Below are 12,796 nucleotides of genomic sequence, written 5' to 3'. Positions count from 1 at the left end.
TGAGAACGTAGCACTTCAAAAGGTTATGTTTTTCAGGGAATTTGAAAGGTTGATTACAGTATTTTTAACGGGAAGTAAAAAAGGTGCAAGGTTATCTGACGAATTAATTCAGTTTTTTACTTCATTCAATAGTGAGAATTATTCAGTGAATTTTAAGGCTGATAGTTCTTTATAGAAAGGTGAGAAACATCAAGCCACTATCCTTGAAATGGATCAGCTGTAGGACATTCCAAGAAAGATTTCTCAAGAATAGGCTAAATAAGGTTGGTCGTTTTGCATGGTTTAATCAAAAAAGCTTAACTATATACTTCACAGAATCGTTTTTCCACAATTTGTCTAACTGAATACTTCAGCGGACACATCATATTACGATCACTTTTCTAGGCGTTCCCTACCAATCGATCGTGCACGGCACAGCCGCAAAGGCCAGCCAATGTGTATGGAACAATATTATCGTCTGTTTACATCCTACCGATATCCTGGAAAAACGAAGGATACGTTAGTAACCACAAGTGACAATGATCCTTTTGATCCTGAGCATATCATTGTGGTATGTCTTGACCAGGTTAGTACCCAATTCAACCCAACGCTCGTGTTATATTGTTATCGTTGTCAATGTAATCACCTTATTTTTCAGTTCAAGAAATACAAGTACCTTCTTGTCCACGAAAATTGCAAAACTTTAGAAAAATTGTTAAAGAGTGTTTACCAAACGCACAAGTGATATTTAGGTCAGGTAGACATTCTTATTGTCGGCCATGATTTTTTATCCCGCCTCATGGCTCCCATCTATCACGCCCTTCAAAAAGACTGTCCATTTAGGCCATTTCGAAGAGAGGTTTATAGGATGGAATGTAGAACACTGCTCCGTATGGCCCAAGAAAATTTTGGATGATGGTCTCGACAAAAGGCGCCGTTACATAACTGTACTACAACACGAAGAAACCATTCACGTAGAGCTTACTCTGCCCAGCACTAGAATACCTATGATACAAAGTGCTCCTAAAGTACAACTTCCTCCAAAAGAATAGTATTATTATTGTCTGAGCATGAATGTAGCAGAGTACGATGTAATATTATCCAGCTAGCGCACGTGACAAGTTTCTCTTTCGTGACGTTAATAGATCATGGTTTTGATTTCTCTGAAATCTTCAGTAATAAAAGACAAATTTACTCGTAGTACCTAATCAGATAATTTCGCAGAATCGAAAGTCATTTTGACCCACCCAAGCTAACAGGTGAGACAAATCCAAACAAAAGAAGTGAAGAAATGTCTAGGCGTCATTTCAAAGTTTAGGGCATTGATTTCCTTGTTCTCCTAGGCCATTTTGCCTAAAAATGTCGTTGGTTGTAGAATGTCTAGACAGTGCTAGTTCTTTTACAACATAAAATGTCCACAACAAATACGTTTTTTTGGCTTTGAAGACCCACGAACAGTGGGTACTGTACAGTGCCAAACTGACTGAGCAAATAATTTCTGAAAGTGATAGTTTTGTTAGAATGTTTCGTTAGGAAGAGCGAACAAATCATATCTCCTTGAACCATTTGCTAAACGTTTTATGGTCATGAGGCAGTTGACTTGTAACCCTTGGATGAATAGACTCTGACTCAGAAGTGAACATTTTTAATGGCTGAATCGTTCTTGACGGAACCTACTACCAATAGGGCTGCTGAAAATTTTTCTATAGTCCACAATCGGTTTAGTTTCTTTTGGAGCACATCGATTAAGTGTGGTTCTCGTGCTTTCCGTCGACTCCACGTTCTACTTGGACTCGGAATAATTGCCTTGATCCGAAGTAAAACATTGTTCCTTCGAACTTCAGGTTCTATGATGGGAAAAACAGAAAATGTCAGACTCTTGTGACGTTAGTCGTTAACCTTCTTGATAACAAGTTTTATTTTATCTGATCCCCCGAACTGAAACCCTTTCTAGTTGGCTGGTCATGGAGACGTATTCGAGACTTTGATAAAACCTGTGTCCTCTGAATACTGTTTGCATGATCACAACATACCGGACATGACCAGAATTGATTTATAATCAACAGCTTGTCACTGGTTAAAATGGTTTTGCACGGTATATTTTGCATATGAGACTTGATTCAAAGCGTGTTTCTCAGTAATGGTTATCTAGTGAACGTAATCCAGCTTTTAAGTGCGATAATAATGAGGTGAAGTTGACCTGTGCAATTTGAGTGATCAAAGCCAACCTGTTTGGAGCAGACATCCTAATTTGTTCGAACCCCTATTGTCACTTGGAATCAAGAGATACCATTTTTTCAACACGATGTACTTCATGATGTATCATCAGTTTTAAGCAGTATTTCAGTAAAACCACTCACCAAATATGTCAACGTTAATTATCACCCTTCAGGTAGTTTGGCTGGACAGCCTACTTTAAAATTTCTTGGATTTTAACATTACAAACTAACAGCATTGTTCTGTTGGTCTGGCCCATCTGGTCAGCCTTACCTGCCAGGAGGTAACATGCGAACAGGACTCCACTCCACATGACCAGAAGGTAAGGAGTCCGCACTGAGTGGTGCGAATTCCTCAGGACCAAGGTTCGTCTAATAACGGAAGCATTTACTGGACAAAAAGCTTTTATTTTTATAATTCGACCGCTGAGGATACTTTTTCAGATGCACTAAAACGTCTCTGAATTCATATCCAAGATCCAAAGCTACCGGGGTCGGAGGTAGATAATCATTGGCATATACGACAGTTATACTTTTACACCATGAATGCAGATAGCCAACGACCAGGGAACATAGGGAATAGAATTTTTATAGAAAATTTGTGACAGCTTTAGCAGAGCACCACTAAGAAACATGTTGCCTAGGTAAGCAGATCAGATTAACGTATCATCAAGAATAAGCAATCACTTTTATCAGTACATTCTGCTTCAGAAGTTTTTGACAATCGAGGTCTGTTCAGAGGAGAACATAGGCAATCTTCACCGAAGTTGTATAAAAAAAACGACTAAAGTTCAAAATTTATTTTCAAAGAATATTTGAAGTGTAAAATAAAAGTGAGTAAGAATAAAATACAGGAGTCATAGTGAAGCTTAAACTGCATTGTTTTGTTCACTTGACTACCATCTGTACTCTATGCACGTTCACTTGTGCATTTTATACACAAAGACCCCCCTACTCGATATAAGCTTACGTCGCCGTTTCTGAAGCTACAAGATGTGAGATTGCACGCTTAAATTTGATATTTTGATTGAAAAAAGGAGTAATCTCCCTGTTAAGATGCGAAAGGAGCTGATGCGTTCTTCCAATGACTCGTGCATAATGTTGAACTTGTTCATCTGTTTACGATATAGTTCTTCGTTATGGAAGTGATCTTCAATGGAACACGTTTGTCAGAAGAGGATATTTACAACCAGTTGCGTCGCATAACACAATTTGCTGAAGAAGCTGTCAGTGGAGATAACGATTTGGGGGTTCAACCGAGAGTTGGAGCACTGACCGCCTTACCTAGAAACGAATGGGCTGAGGTGTGGGAGCGAATGGCAAAAGGTGAATTCTTTGTTGTTTTGCTAAAAGCTTACGTATCGGAGGAATTTTACCCATCTTGTATCCAACCAACGTTTCCTCTTCCCAGCTTTTACTTGCACAAACGCTCACCTACTCTCCAAACATATTGTATTTTATTATAAGATAAACCAAGTTTGCCAAAAAGGTGGAATAGCAACACTACATCTTGAGGCTAGAAAGCCACCCTGAATCTAAGCCCACAGTTTATAAGCCAGTTAGATGTTGAAATAGCACGGAATATTTCAATCTAACCTAGACACACCTAGTCGTTTTTATCTTAATTTAGTCTTAATTACAAACAACTGACAGAGGTCCATAACAAGCTACCAAGAAATGCCTCCTCTTTGTAGACCACTAGCAGGTATTTTAACTCCCATACCACTGGAGAAGGGGACGCAAACACAAAAATGTTCAGCTGTAGCACTCTCTCAGTGCCTAACTGCCAAGTCAGCCGTAGGAAGCACGAAGGCCGTGATACTGCCAGGTTGCCCAAGCCTAGACAGGGATAGAGAGGTCGGATTCCAACCACTGACCTTCCGGTCAGTAAAGTTGCGATCTTAGTACTAAGCCATCTAGCCCAAACCCATTTAGGTGCACTTGGTGTCACTGTTTTTTTAGACACCCTAGGTACCACAAAATAGTTTGGGTTGTCTTGTTTTTCACGATGAGTTCGAATACTCAATGAATACACCAAAGGACTCATCATGACTAGGCCCCTGGTTCATAACCATATTTAGTGAAGGATACGATACTTCTAGGTCGGGAGCCTAATACTTAGGCTGCCTGTGGATGAGGCAGCGAGATTAGTTAAGTACTTATCATCTTGCTCTGGGAATAGACAATACAGATTGCACATATGCCAACACTCGCCAGCCTGTTGACATGATTCTCCGAAGTCATTACCCCAAGTCGCTCATCGTATTTTATATAGTTATAAATTTTGATTCTAGACATTGTGAAGAAAGTTGAAAAGGAATACAGTTTCGCTACATTTGTTCTATTTATCATGCTGTCCGGTTATTGCAATTGTTTCTCTGCAGATCCGCAAAACCAAGCGAATCTCAAAGCTATTACGAAAAGTATGTTTGTGCTATGTCTGGATCAGCCAATCGGTCCAGTTCGTGAGCTGGACGAGGAGGCTAACTTGAACGGATCTATTGATGACCTGGCCGAGGCTCCTGCTGAGTACAGGCGAGACGATGTGTCATTGGCTTTGCAACTACTGCATGGTTTTGGTAGTAAATACAACGCCGCAAACCGCTGGTACGATAAAACAATGCAGGTGAGCATTTCCAAAATTCATCCCGCCCAGATGAATTTTATTCTCCTGGGCCAGATGCTCCGCTCATCCACTCTCGACAGGAAAACAATGTGACAGGGTTAGCTGAACTCTTGTTGAGTCCGGCAGCACCGAACACAGTTGTGGCAAAAACGCATAAGCGTTCGGTGATAATTTCCCACGCATGTCTTTCTATGCATCTTCGTGCCTCTGTAAGTTGCTCGAGTCCGACGGGCGTAGACAGCTGGTGATGGGCGCGGGAGTTGAGGCAACAGGTGCTTCACTGACATGCCACTCCCACGGTCTCGCGTGCGTTCGTGAAAAAAACGACTAATCGATGACTGTTCACATCAAGCATCCAAGTGAATAAGTTGTCCACCTCTCGTATAATAAAAATGCATGGGGATAATAAGAAAACACAACCGTCCCAAGAGAAACATTTCGCGCTCGTCCCATTGTTCATCCATAGCACTAGGAACACTGTAACCTAGCTGTGGAGTAAACATCCTCCAAACAAATGCCGATTGAGTGACTAATTGGGATGTCCACTTCAAGTCGCCGTTGGATAATAACCAGTTATTGAAGAATAACAAGTTGTCCGTTTATAAATGGCCTTTACATAGATTGAAAGTGTTTCGGGGAATTCCTTGAGGGAAAATATGCAAAATGAACACAATTAGGCTGAATTTTAGCCATTAGATTTTCGTGAATACCACTTAGGATGAAAAAAACTAGTCTCCTCTGTCTTCACAGTCCCGATTCACACTTTCTATCCAGAAATTAAAGCTTTAAATATATCAGAATAAGGGACCTTATTGGGCAGGTAAACCTGGTATAAAATTACAAAAGCAGAATTTGCCGTCACCTCGTTCGTCATCTCAAAATAATTCTAAGGTCTTATTCGATGCTCTGGCACTGGAAAATTGGACCTCAGCCGTTTGTTGATAGTTTGTGCAGCTGTAGCTCAAGAAATATGAGTGCTAGAGATACTTAGTTGTTTTCAGAACACTTCAGTGCTTCGGACAAAACTCCTATTCGTGCACTGAATACTTTTGGACGTCTTTTGCATGCCCAGACTCTTTTTTGTAGTTCGCTGAATATTTAGCTCCATAGATTTTCTGGGCTACTGGTTAGTCTTTACACAGATAGTTAACTTGCGCACACACCGATTTCTTTCGTAAACCACAAAAACTTTTGAAGATAGCTCTTACGCTGACCAGACTTATGGAAATAAAACGTGACTAAATTCACTGTGCTGTTTGCTTTCTTTTGCCTGTTGGGAGGAAATGTGACTCTTCAGTGACTTCTTAGAAACTCATTGAAGCAGAACAGTGCTGATTTATCCTTAGAACAGCATGTTTGAATACCCTGCTCGTTGCATAGATAATTGTTACTGCTAGCGCTCTCCTAATTCTAGTCAGGCGTGCAAAAAGAATTCACGCGGTGAAATCTTTGGGTGGGTTTTGCTGCTATAAGTGTAATACTGAAGCAGTGAAGTTGTGTTGTGAGCTTGTCTTCGACATAATGCATATTTTTGCTAACAATTTTATTAGTGAATAGAGCATCGCAGAATCATTTATATTTTCAACACTGGACAAGGAAGTAACTCGATGAAATTTTATGGTAGACTGGGACCTGGTATCACTTTTTCTAAGAATAACAATTTGATTCATATCAAACTCAGGTCACTCATTATTATTGTGCCCAAAAGCAAGGTATTGAAACAGTATTAAGAAGAAAAAGGGGTTAGCTGACGGCCATTCTCAAAGTTGCCTCTCTAACCCCCATTTGCTGACCAAATCAGTGACCGGAGAGTACATACATGAGTCTTAGAAACAAAATTTGACTTGGTTTGATGGGCGCTCCAGTTAGAGCATAATTCTGCTTTCCCCACTTGTTTAGTTGGTGACTGAGTGTCACGCCAGCAGGACGAATTCTATTTCAGAACGTATGTATTCCGTGTCACTTGGTAACCGACATGATTCATATTAAAAAATCAGAATCAATAATTTGGTAAGAAAACATATGAACGACTTGAAACCTGACAAAAAAACAAAAACTAAACACATGACTCAAGTAAATGCTTAGTCCAAGAACAAGATATTTATTCACATTATGAAATGATTTGGGAATTCCATTTGGAATTTCTTGCTGCAAATGAAGCCCCTTAATACTCAGTAGCAGTGAAACATTGTACACGTCTTTCAGTCTTATTCGGAATCTTCAGCAGTACTCATCTCATGAAACTCTATGGCAATTAGAACCTGTGCTTGAACACAGCCGTCCGGCCACGAGTGGCTGATCAGCATTCCTAATATCTCGCGCTTCGACAGGTGATAGCGCAACTCACCCTTTAATCACATCGCACATATTACAAGCCCACGTGCTGACTTTTTATCCAATGACCATATGAAAGGGTCAGTTATACTTGAACTTATATGTATATATATACCCATATATCAGCAGAACCTATTTAGAACTGGACATATAAGTGAAGGAGCACCAGTCCAAACAACAATGTACACACCCGGATGACTTTTGTTTTACATTGAGGGAGTCACTAGTCGAAACAACTATCACCACGGGGAGAGTCGACACAGGACACGGAGATGAACCTTGTTGGTCCACAACACGAATCAACTGACTCTATAGTTGAAAGTGGTCGTTTATTCGTTCGCTGAGGATGACAGTTTGTTTCCATGCGTTTCATCATCAGTCGAAGTAACATTATCAAGATGTTGTGCGTGAAAAAGCGCGATAGATGAAAGCACGTGATTTTCGAGAATACATGGGTTGACATAGTGTTTATTCGCCCAGGTTCACCCCGACCGATCGCTGATCGTTGGGGTTATCATTCCTACTGGCTCTTTGTTTTATCCGTTCCTTGATTGGTCGGTGTCCGGGTGACCTTGGGACTTGGTCACTCCAGTTCCCTCCGTTGTGACCTATGTTCGTTCTCCTCCATATTGAGTCTCGTTTATCCGACCGGGTCTAAATCAGTTTTGCCACCCAATGGGCAGTTCCTAGCTGCTAGCGGTGCGTAGACAGGGTTGATTTGAAAATGCCGATGTGCGGAGTTCTATGCTTTCAGAAATTCCCTGTTATGTGTGGAACTTCCGTGTGCCCCGGTCTTCGTATCTTCTGGATTTGACTAGTGTCCTTCTTGCTCTTCGTGTACGGAAATGAGGGATACTAGGTCGTGGCTTATGATACCCGACTTCTGTAAGGGGTTTTTTTTCCAGTCTATCCGATACGTTTGTTGAGATTCGTGCAGTTTATTTTGTACACAATATTTTTTTCTTGCGCTTCTGCCGTCTTTGCCTTTCAGTAGTTGAATAATTTTTCCTAGTGCAGTGGCCCTTTGGTGGGGTCTCGAACGCTCTTCCTTTGTTTTGATCTCCCTGATAATTCAAATATGTTATTGATATGCGGAAAGACCTCTGTTTGACTGGTTGATCTTGACGATCATTTTGTTATCAAAAAGCCATTTTCCTAGAGCTTTTGCTGGTCAATTTTCTGGGGTATACACTGTTTTGAAATACACGATAGAGGCGATATTCTATCCGTGTGAGTTCTGCTGTGTTGCAGTGCGTATTGGCGCTCTCTTGAACAGAACTTTCTTGTGCCTCATAGGATGGCGGCTGTAGTATCTGAGTCGGTGTATTTCTTCTAATGTACACATTTTTGAGGAACTTCTTTGTTTCTGAGCATCACTGCATTCAGAGAGGGTATGTAGCCATTTATTTTAGACTAAGTTGTATATCTTCACATTTCTTGTTCAGCAATTCAGTTGCATGTTTTGCTGCATCCTGCTTCATACTAACGGGAGCATCCCATACATCACCTATTCGGAACCCAGCTAGATGACAATTTGTTCTAGTTCTGTGATTATCTGCTGTGGCTGACATAATGGATTCGTTTACTATGGATTCCTGAGTACCTCTTGTTTTGGTTACACCTTGTTTATGCGCTTCTATATCTTTCAAGCACCGGTGAAAAGACCCGTAAATTTGCTGCTAGGCATTCTCGGTCATCAGGTTTGTTTCAAAGCATGTTTTAAGTTGATCAGGTAGTCTTTTTGTGATGCATCCTTGGGATTGAATTTGAGCCTTTTTGTTAGGCGATCCTCTTTGTTTTAACTGATGGACTAAGAAACGGGAATCGATGTGAAGTCAAACTAAAATAGGTCACAACAGAGGGAACTGGAGTGGCCAAGTCCCAAGGTCACCCGGACACCGACCAATCAAGGAACGGATAAAACAAAGAGCCAGTAGGAATGATAACCCCAACGATCAGCGATCGGTCGGGGTGAACCTGGGCGAATAAACACTATGTCAACCCATGTATTCTCGAAAATCACGTGCTTTCATCTATCGCGCTTTTTCACGCACAACATCTTGATAATGTTACTTCGACTGATGATGAGATACATGGAAACCAAAAGTCCATTTCAGCTTCCTTCAATAAATCTTGGCTCCCAATATTTTCTTTAGTTACAAACACCAGTATTGCACCTGGCGAGACTGTACCATGTGAATTATTCTCGAGATGGTTATTTTTGGCTTCTGGAGTTATGCTTCTGTTTTTTCTTTCCACTGTCTTATTTGCTTAGATGAGTAAATTTGATGTTGTTTGCTGGTGACAGTGCGCGAATTACGTACTTTTTAACAGGCCGGTTGACTGAGTTTGCCGCGTAGGGATGTGCCTCCGGAATTTTCTTGTGTTGTTTAGTAACCTCCAGATATTAGCATCTTCCTTTATGGGCCCTAAAAAATATGAATCATTTCGTTTGCTGACGTTTGTGCTCGCTAGTGTGCAGAAAAGTTCTTTTGAGATTCTTGGGCTATGCTATTTACAGCAGTCTATTTGTACTATCTGATATCTCTGTCGTATAACATACTTTTAGGAATTGTATAGCTTGCAAATCTCACAAGTAGCGTTCTACGGAGCTCGGATACATTCCACCTGCCAAGCTAGTTCGTAAAGACGTGCTGAAAGTAGAAGCCATTTGGAAACAAGTGGTGTTCCAGTTTAAGCCTAATAGGGCCTCAGTAGTAGAGGAAGCCAAAAGATTTCCGAAGTATGATGACGTAGTGATCTGGTGTGTAGCGCCCATAGAGGGCGATCTCTTAAGACGATTGTTCTATTGCTTCCGCAGAAATCACTTTTTATTCAGAGTTGTCTAAAATATGAGTGCTTAGTTTGATTCATCTTTTTCAAGTTTAAAGCACGCTAAACTGAATATTTCAATCACTTTCATGCTCGAAATTTAGCTGAAAAAGACCACTTTAAGGGAACAGTCCGAAACAACCGCGTTAGGGACATTACTTTGTGGTCCCGAAAATTTTCATTTTTCAAGCTTCAAACAAATCAACCACTCGACACACACTTGGACAGTAAACTAGTTTGTTGTGAATGTGAAAACAAATGAAGTGGTCTGTAATTACGAACCGAACGGAACCGATAATTATTCGGGAAGACAGTGGTCGAAGAGGAAGCTTGCTTTCCTCGTGCAACTAGGATGACACAGTTGCCTGTTCCTCACAAGCAGTTCATTCTGTCCATAGTAGTAGAGAAAAACAAATCTGCCCAGTGTGCGTCTTGTCGCGTATCATCGCACAGTACGGATGAAAATGCCGGTGTCAACCTAATGAGAGACAAATACTAGATTTCTTTGAAAGAATACTGATGTTGGTTGCCTCCGAAAATGGGAGCGAAGATAGGATATGTGTATCAAAAAACCTCTTCTGTTAAAAGTCAGAGGTATCTAAACATATGAAAGATCTGCTACACATTGAAAAGACTAGGAGATTTAAGTTTCTACTTGCATATAGGCCCTGCACTATGGCGGGGAATGGATGAGCTGTGTGTACTGAACAGACTGTTTACTCTACACCACGCTTAGAGAAGCTGGACGAAGTTAGAATACAATGGTGTCAAGTGTGGAACCTCATTTTTGATGTCGTATTTAAAAAAAAATCGAATGAATATAAAAAATGGTTAAGTAAATGAACATCATACACCTGTGCATTAATATGGTGAAATATTTTTACAGACTGTTAGCAGGACCGATCAAAGACGAATGTCATGGAATCGCTGACATCTTAGGCCCTGAGTTATAAAATAACAGTAATGTTAATTCCTTGATTTTAGCTAAATATGAATGCATTTACCTAGCCAGAAAGAAGGAAGGTCATTCTCTCAAGGTATTACCAGCAATAGGACTACTATACAGAGCATATACATATGGTGTGTGTGTTTAGGCGTATGTGGGGAAAAGGTACTGACTAGCACTAAACGTAAACCAAGGTGTTTGAAAAAATCACTTTCAAAATTACTTCTCCTGCCGCTTATCTGAAATTGTTGGATTTAAATTCAGCACCAAGCCGTACATATATAAGGTTGAGTGCTAACCTGGTTCTACATCGCCCATCCAGACGAAATTGGTACACGGGATTTTACAACACGAAACTACAACATAATGATCCATAAAGCCAACCGCGCACTGCCTCCTCAGATGGTGACAAAAGCTTGCAAGCCTGCTGCCAAGCTCCGCAAACAGACAAACTACCACCAGATCGTGTTCATCTCTTTATTTTTTTAAGGTAAACGGACCTTTTGGAGCATAAGCCTAGAGTCAAGTGTGGACACCTGGTATACTGTAGTTCTACTACACAGTCAAACAGTTTCTGGATTACCTAGGAAGACGCGAAATCGGCAAAAGAGTATAACATTTAGGACGGGATAAAATGAACGACGAAGAGAAAATCTCACATTAGACAGACGTCATTTTTAGAGGTTGGAATTCAGAAGCGATGACCGATAGGCAGCTGTTGGTTTGTCAGATGACCGTTGATCTGTTCCCCGAAATTGGCAAACAGATTGAAGATTTTTGGTCTACGATCGAGCAGCTGTCATTAATTTGCGATTGAACAAAAACCAAACGTTTGACGAATGACAGAAACTCATGGACTGCATCTATCCAGTAAGCCTGCAGAAGGGCGGAACCGTTCGTGCCCTATTGAAGAGTTTTCAGCAAACATGTTGGTATTAAGTTCCGTCAAAAAATGTCAGTCCATATAATTTATCTCTTTTCACTTTGCTCTATGTAACCTCCAAAAAACAATATTTTCAATGAAAAAAACGTCTCTGATTTGTGGATTCTTCAACACCGAGCATACTACTCGTGTGCACCAGTGACACCATGGTTCCTTCTTTTTTACAGTTTCCATGGTTCTATGTTGTTGTTATAACCAAAGTCGTCCTAGTGATTAGAACAAGCCAACACATTCACCATTGTGTGCTTCTCTTGTCTGTAACACAGTGCCCGAATTGACACTGTGGAATAAAATTATCCAGTCACCTGGCACAAGCTGTTTGCTGCGACAGCACACATCTCAGTAACTGTGTTGAAGTTTCACTCAAAAAACCACCTGTGTTCTGTTGGCTATGGCAAGAGACTCAGATAGAGATGTACACTTCAGTTAAAATTCACTGTGTGAAAAGCACGGCGCTCAAAAGAAATCTCCTGTTTGTCAAAATAGTGGAGAGACTTTCTTCAACTCAAGAAAAGATTGGAAAAGTTGGCGAACCTCTTCATTTTGACAAATTCCACCACACAAAACAACTATCACCCTTAAAAAACTGTGGCTCCAAATATTCGGAAAAGTGGTTCGGTATAGCTAATAAGTTGAACTTATCTCCTAGGATTATCCCAACCAACGATTTTCTAATTCTTGTGAAAGAAAGAATTCCTCCTTGAATAGGCTATTGTAAACAGTGGTCAGTAAATTGTCTCCAGATTCGCGACGTGCACATTTCATACTTGGTTGGAGCTGACTGTAACAATTTCAACAAGATTAAAATAGCAGAAGTTTAAGGGCGTACTTGAACCGGAGTGTATGCCCTAAATAAATGAATGGCGGGGTTGTGCAAAAGTACGGTGACTGTTATCCAAACAAGATTGCAACTTTAATGA

At 40.6% G+C, this 12,796-nt stretch overlaps 1 protein-coding gene across 1 annotated transcript in view; it reads left to right on the top strand.

Annotated features, from left to right (window-relative positions):
* Positions 1 to 353: 353 nt before the first annotated feature.
* Positions 354 to 12,796, top strand: part of T265_06479 (hypothetical protein) — a gene marked incomplete at both ends in the record, with an annotated part of 35,472 nt that continues 23,029 nt past the window's right edge. The window contains 3 exons of the mRNA XM_009171753.1: positions 354 to 565; positions 3,326 to 3,521; positions 4,580 to 4,821. Of these exons, the coding sequence (XP_009170017.1) occupies positions 434 to 565; positions 3,326 to 3,521; positions 4,580 to 4,821 (570 nt within the window). The remainder of the gene's footprint in view (positions 566 to 3,325; positions 3,522 to 4,579; positions 4,822 to 12,796) is intronic.

Source organism: Opisthorchis viverrini, assembly GCF_000715545.1.
Source record: "Opisthorchis viverrini unplaced genomic scaffold opera_v5_133, whole genome shotgun sequence".
Taxonomy (NCBI): domain Eukaryota; kingdom Metazoa; phylum Platyhelminthes; class Trematoda; order Opisthorchiida; family Opisthorchiidae; genus Opisthorchis; species Opisthorchis viverrini.
This window is presented reverse-complemented; position numbering and strand designations above follow the sequence as displayed.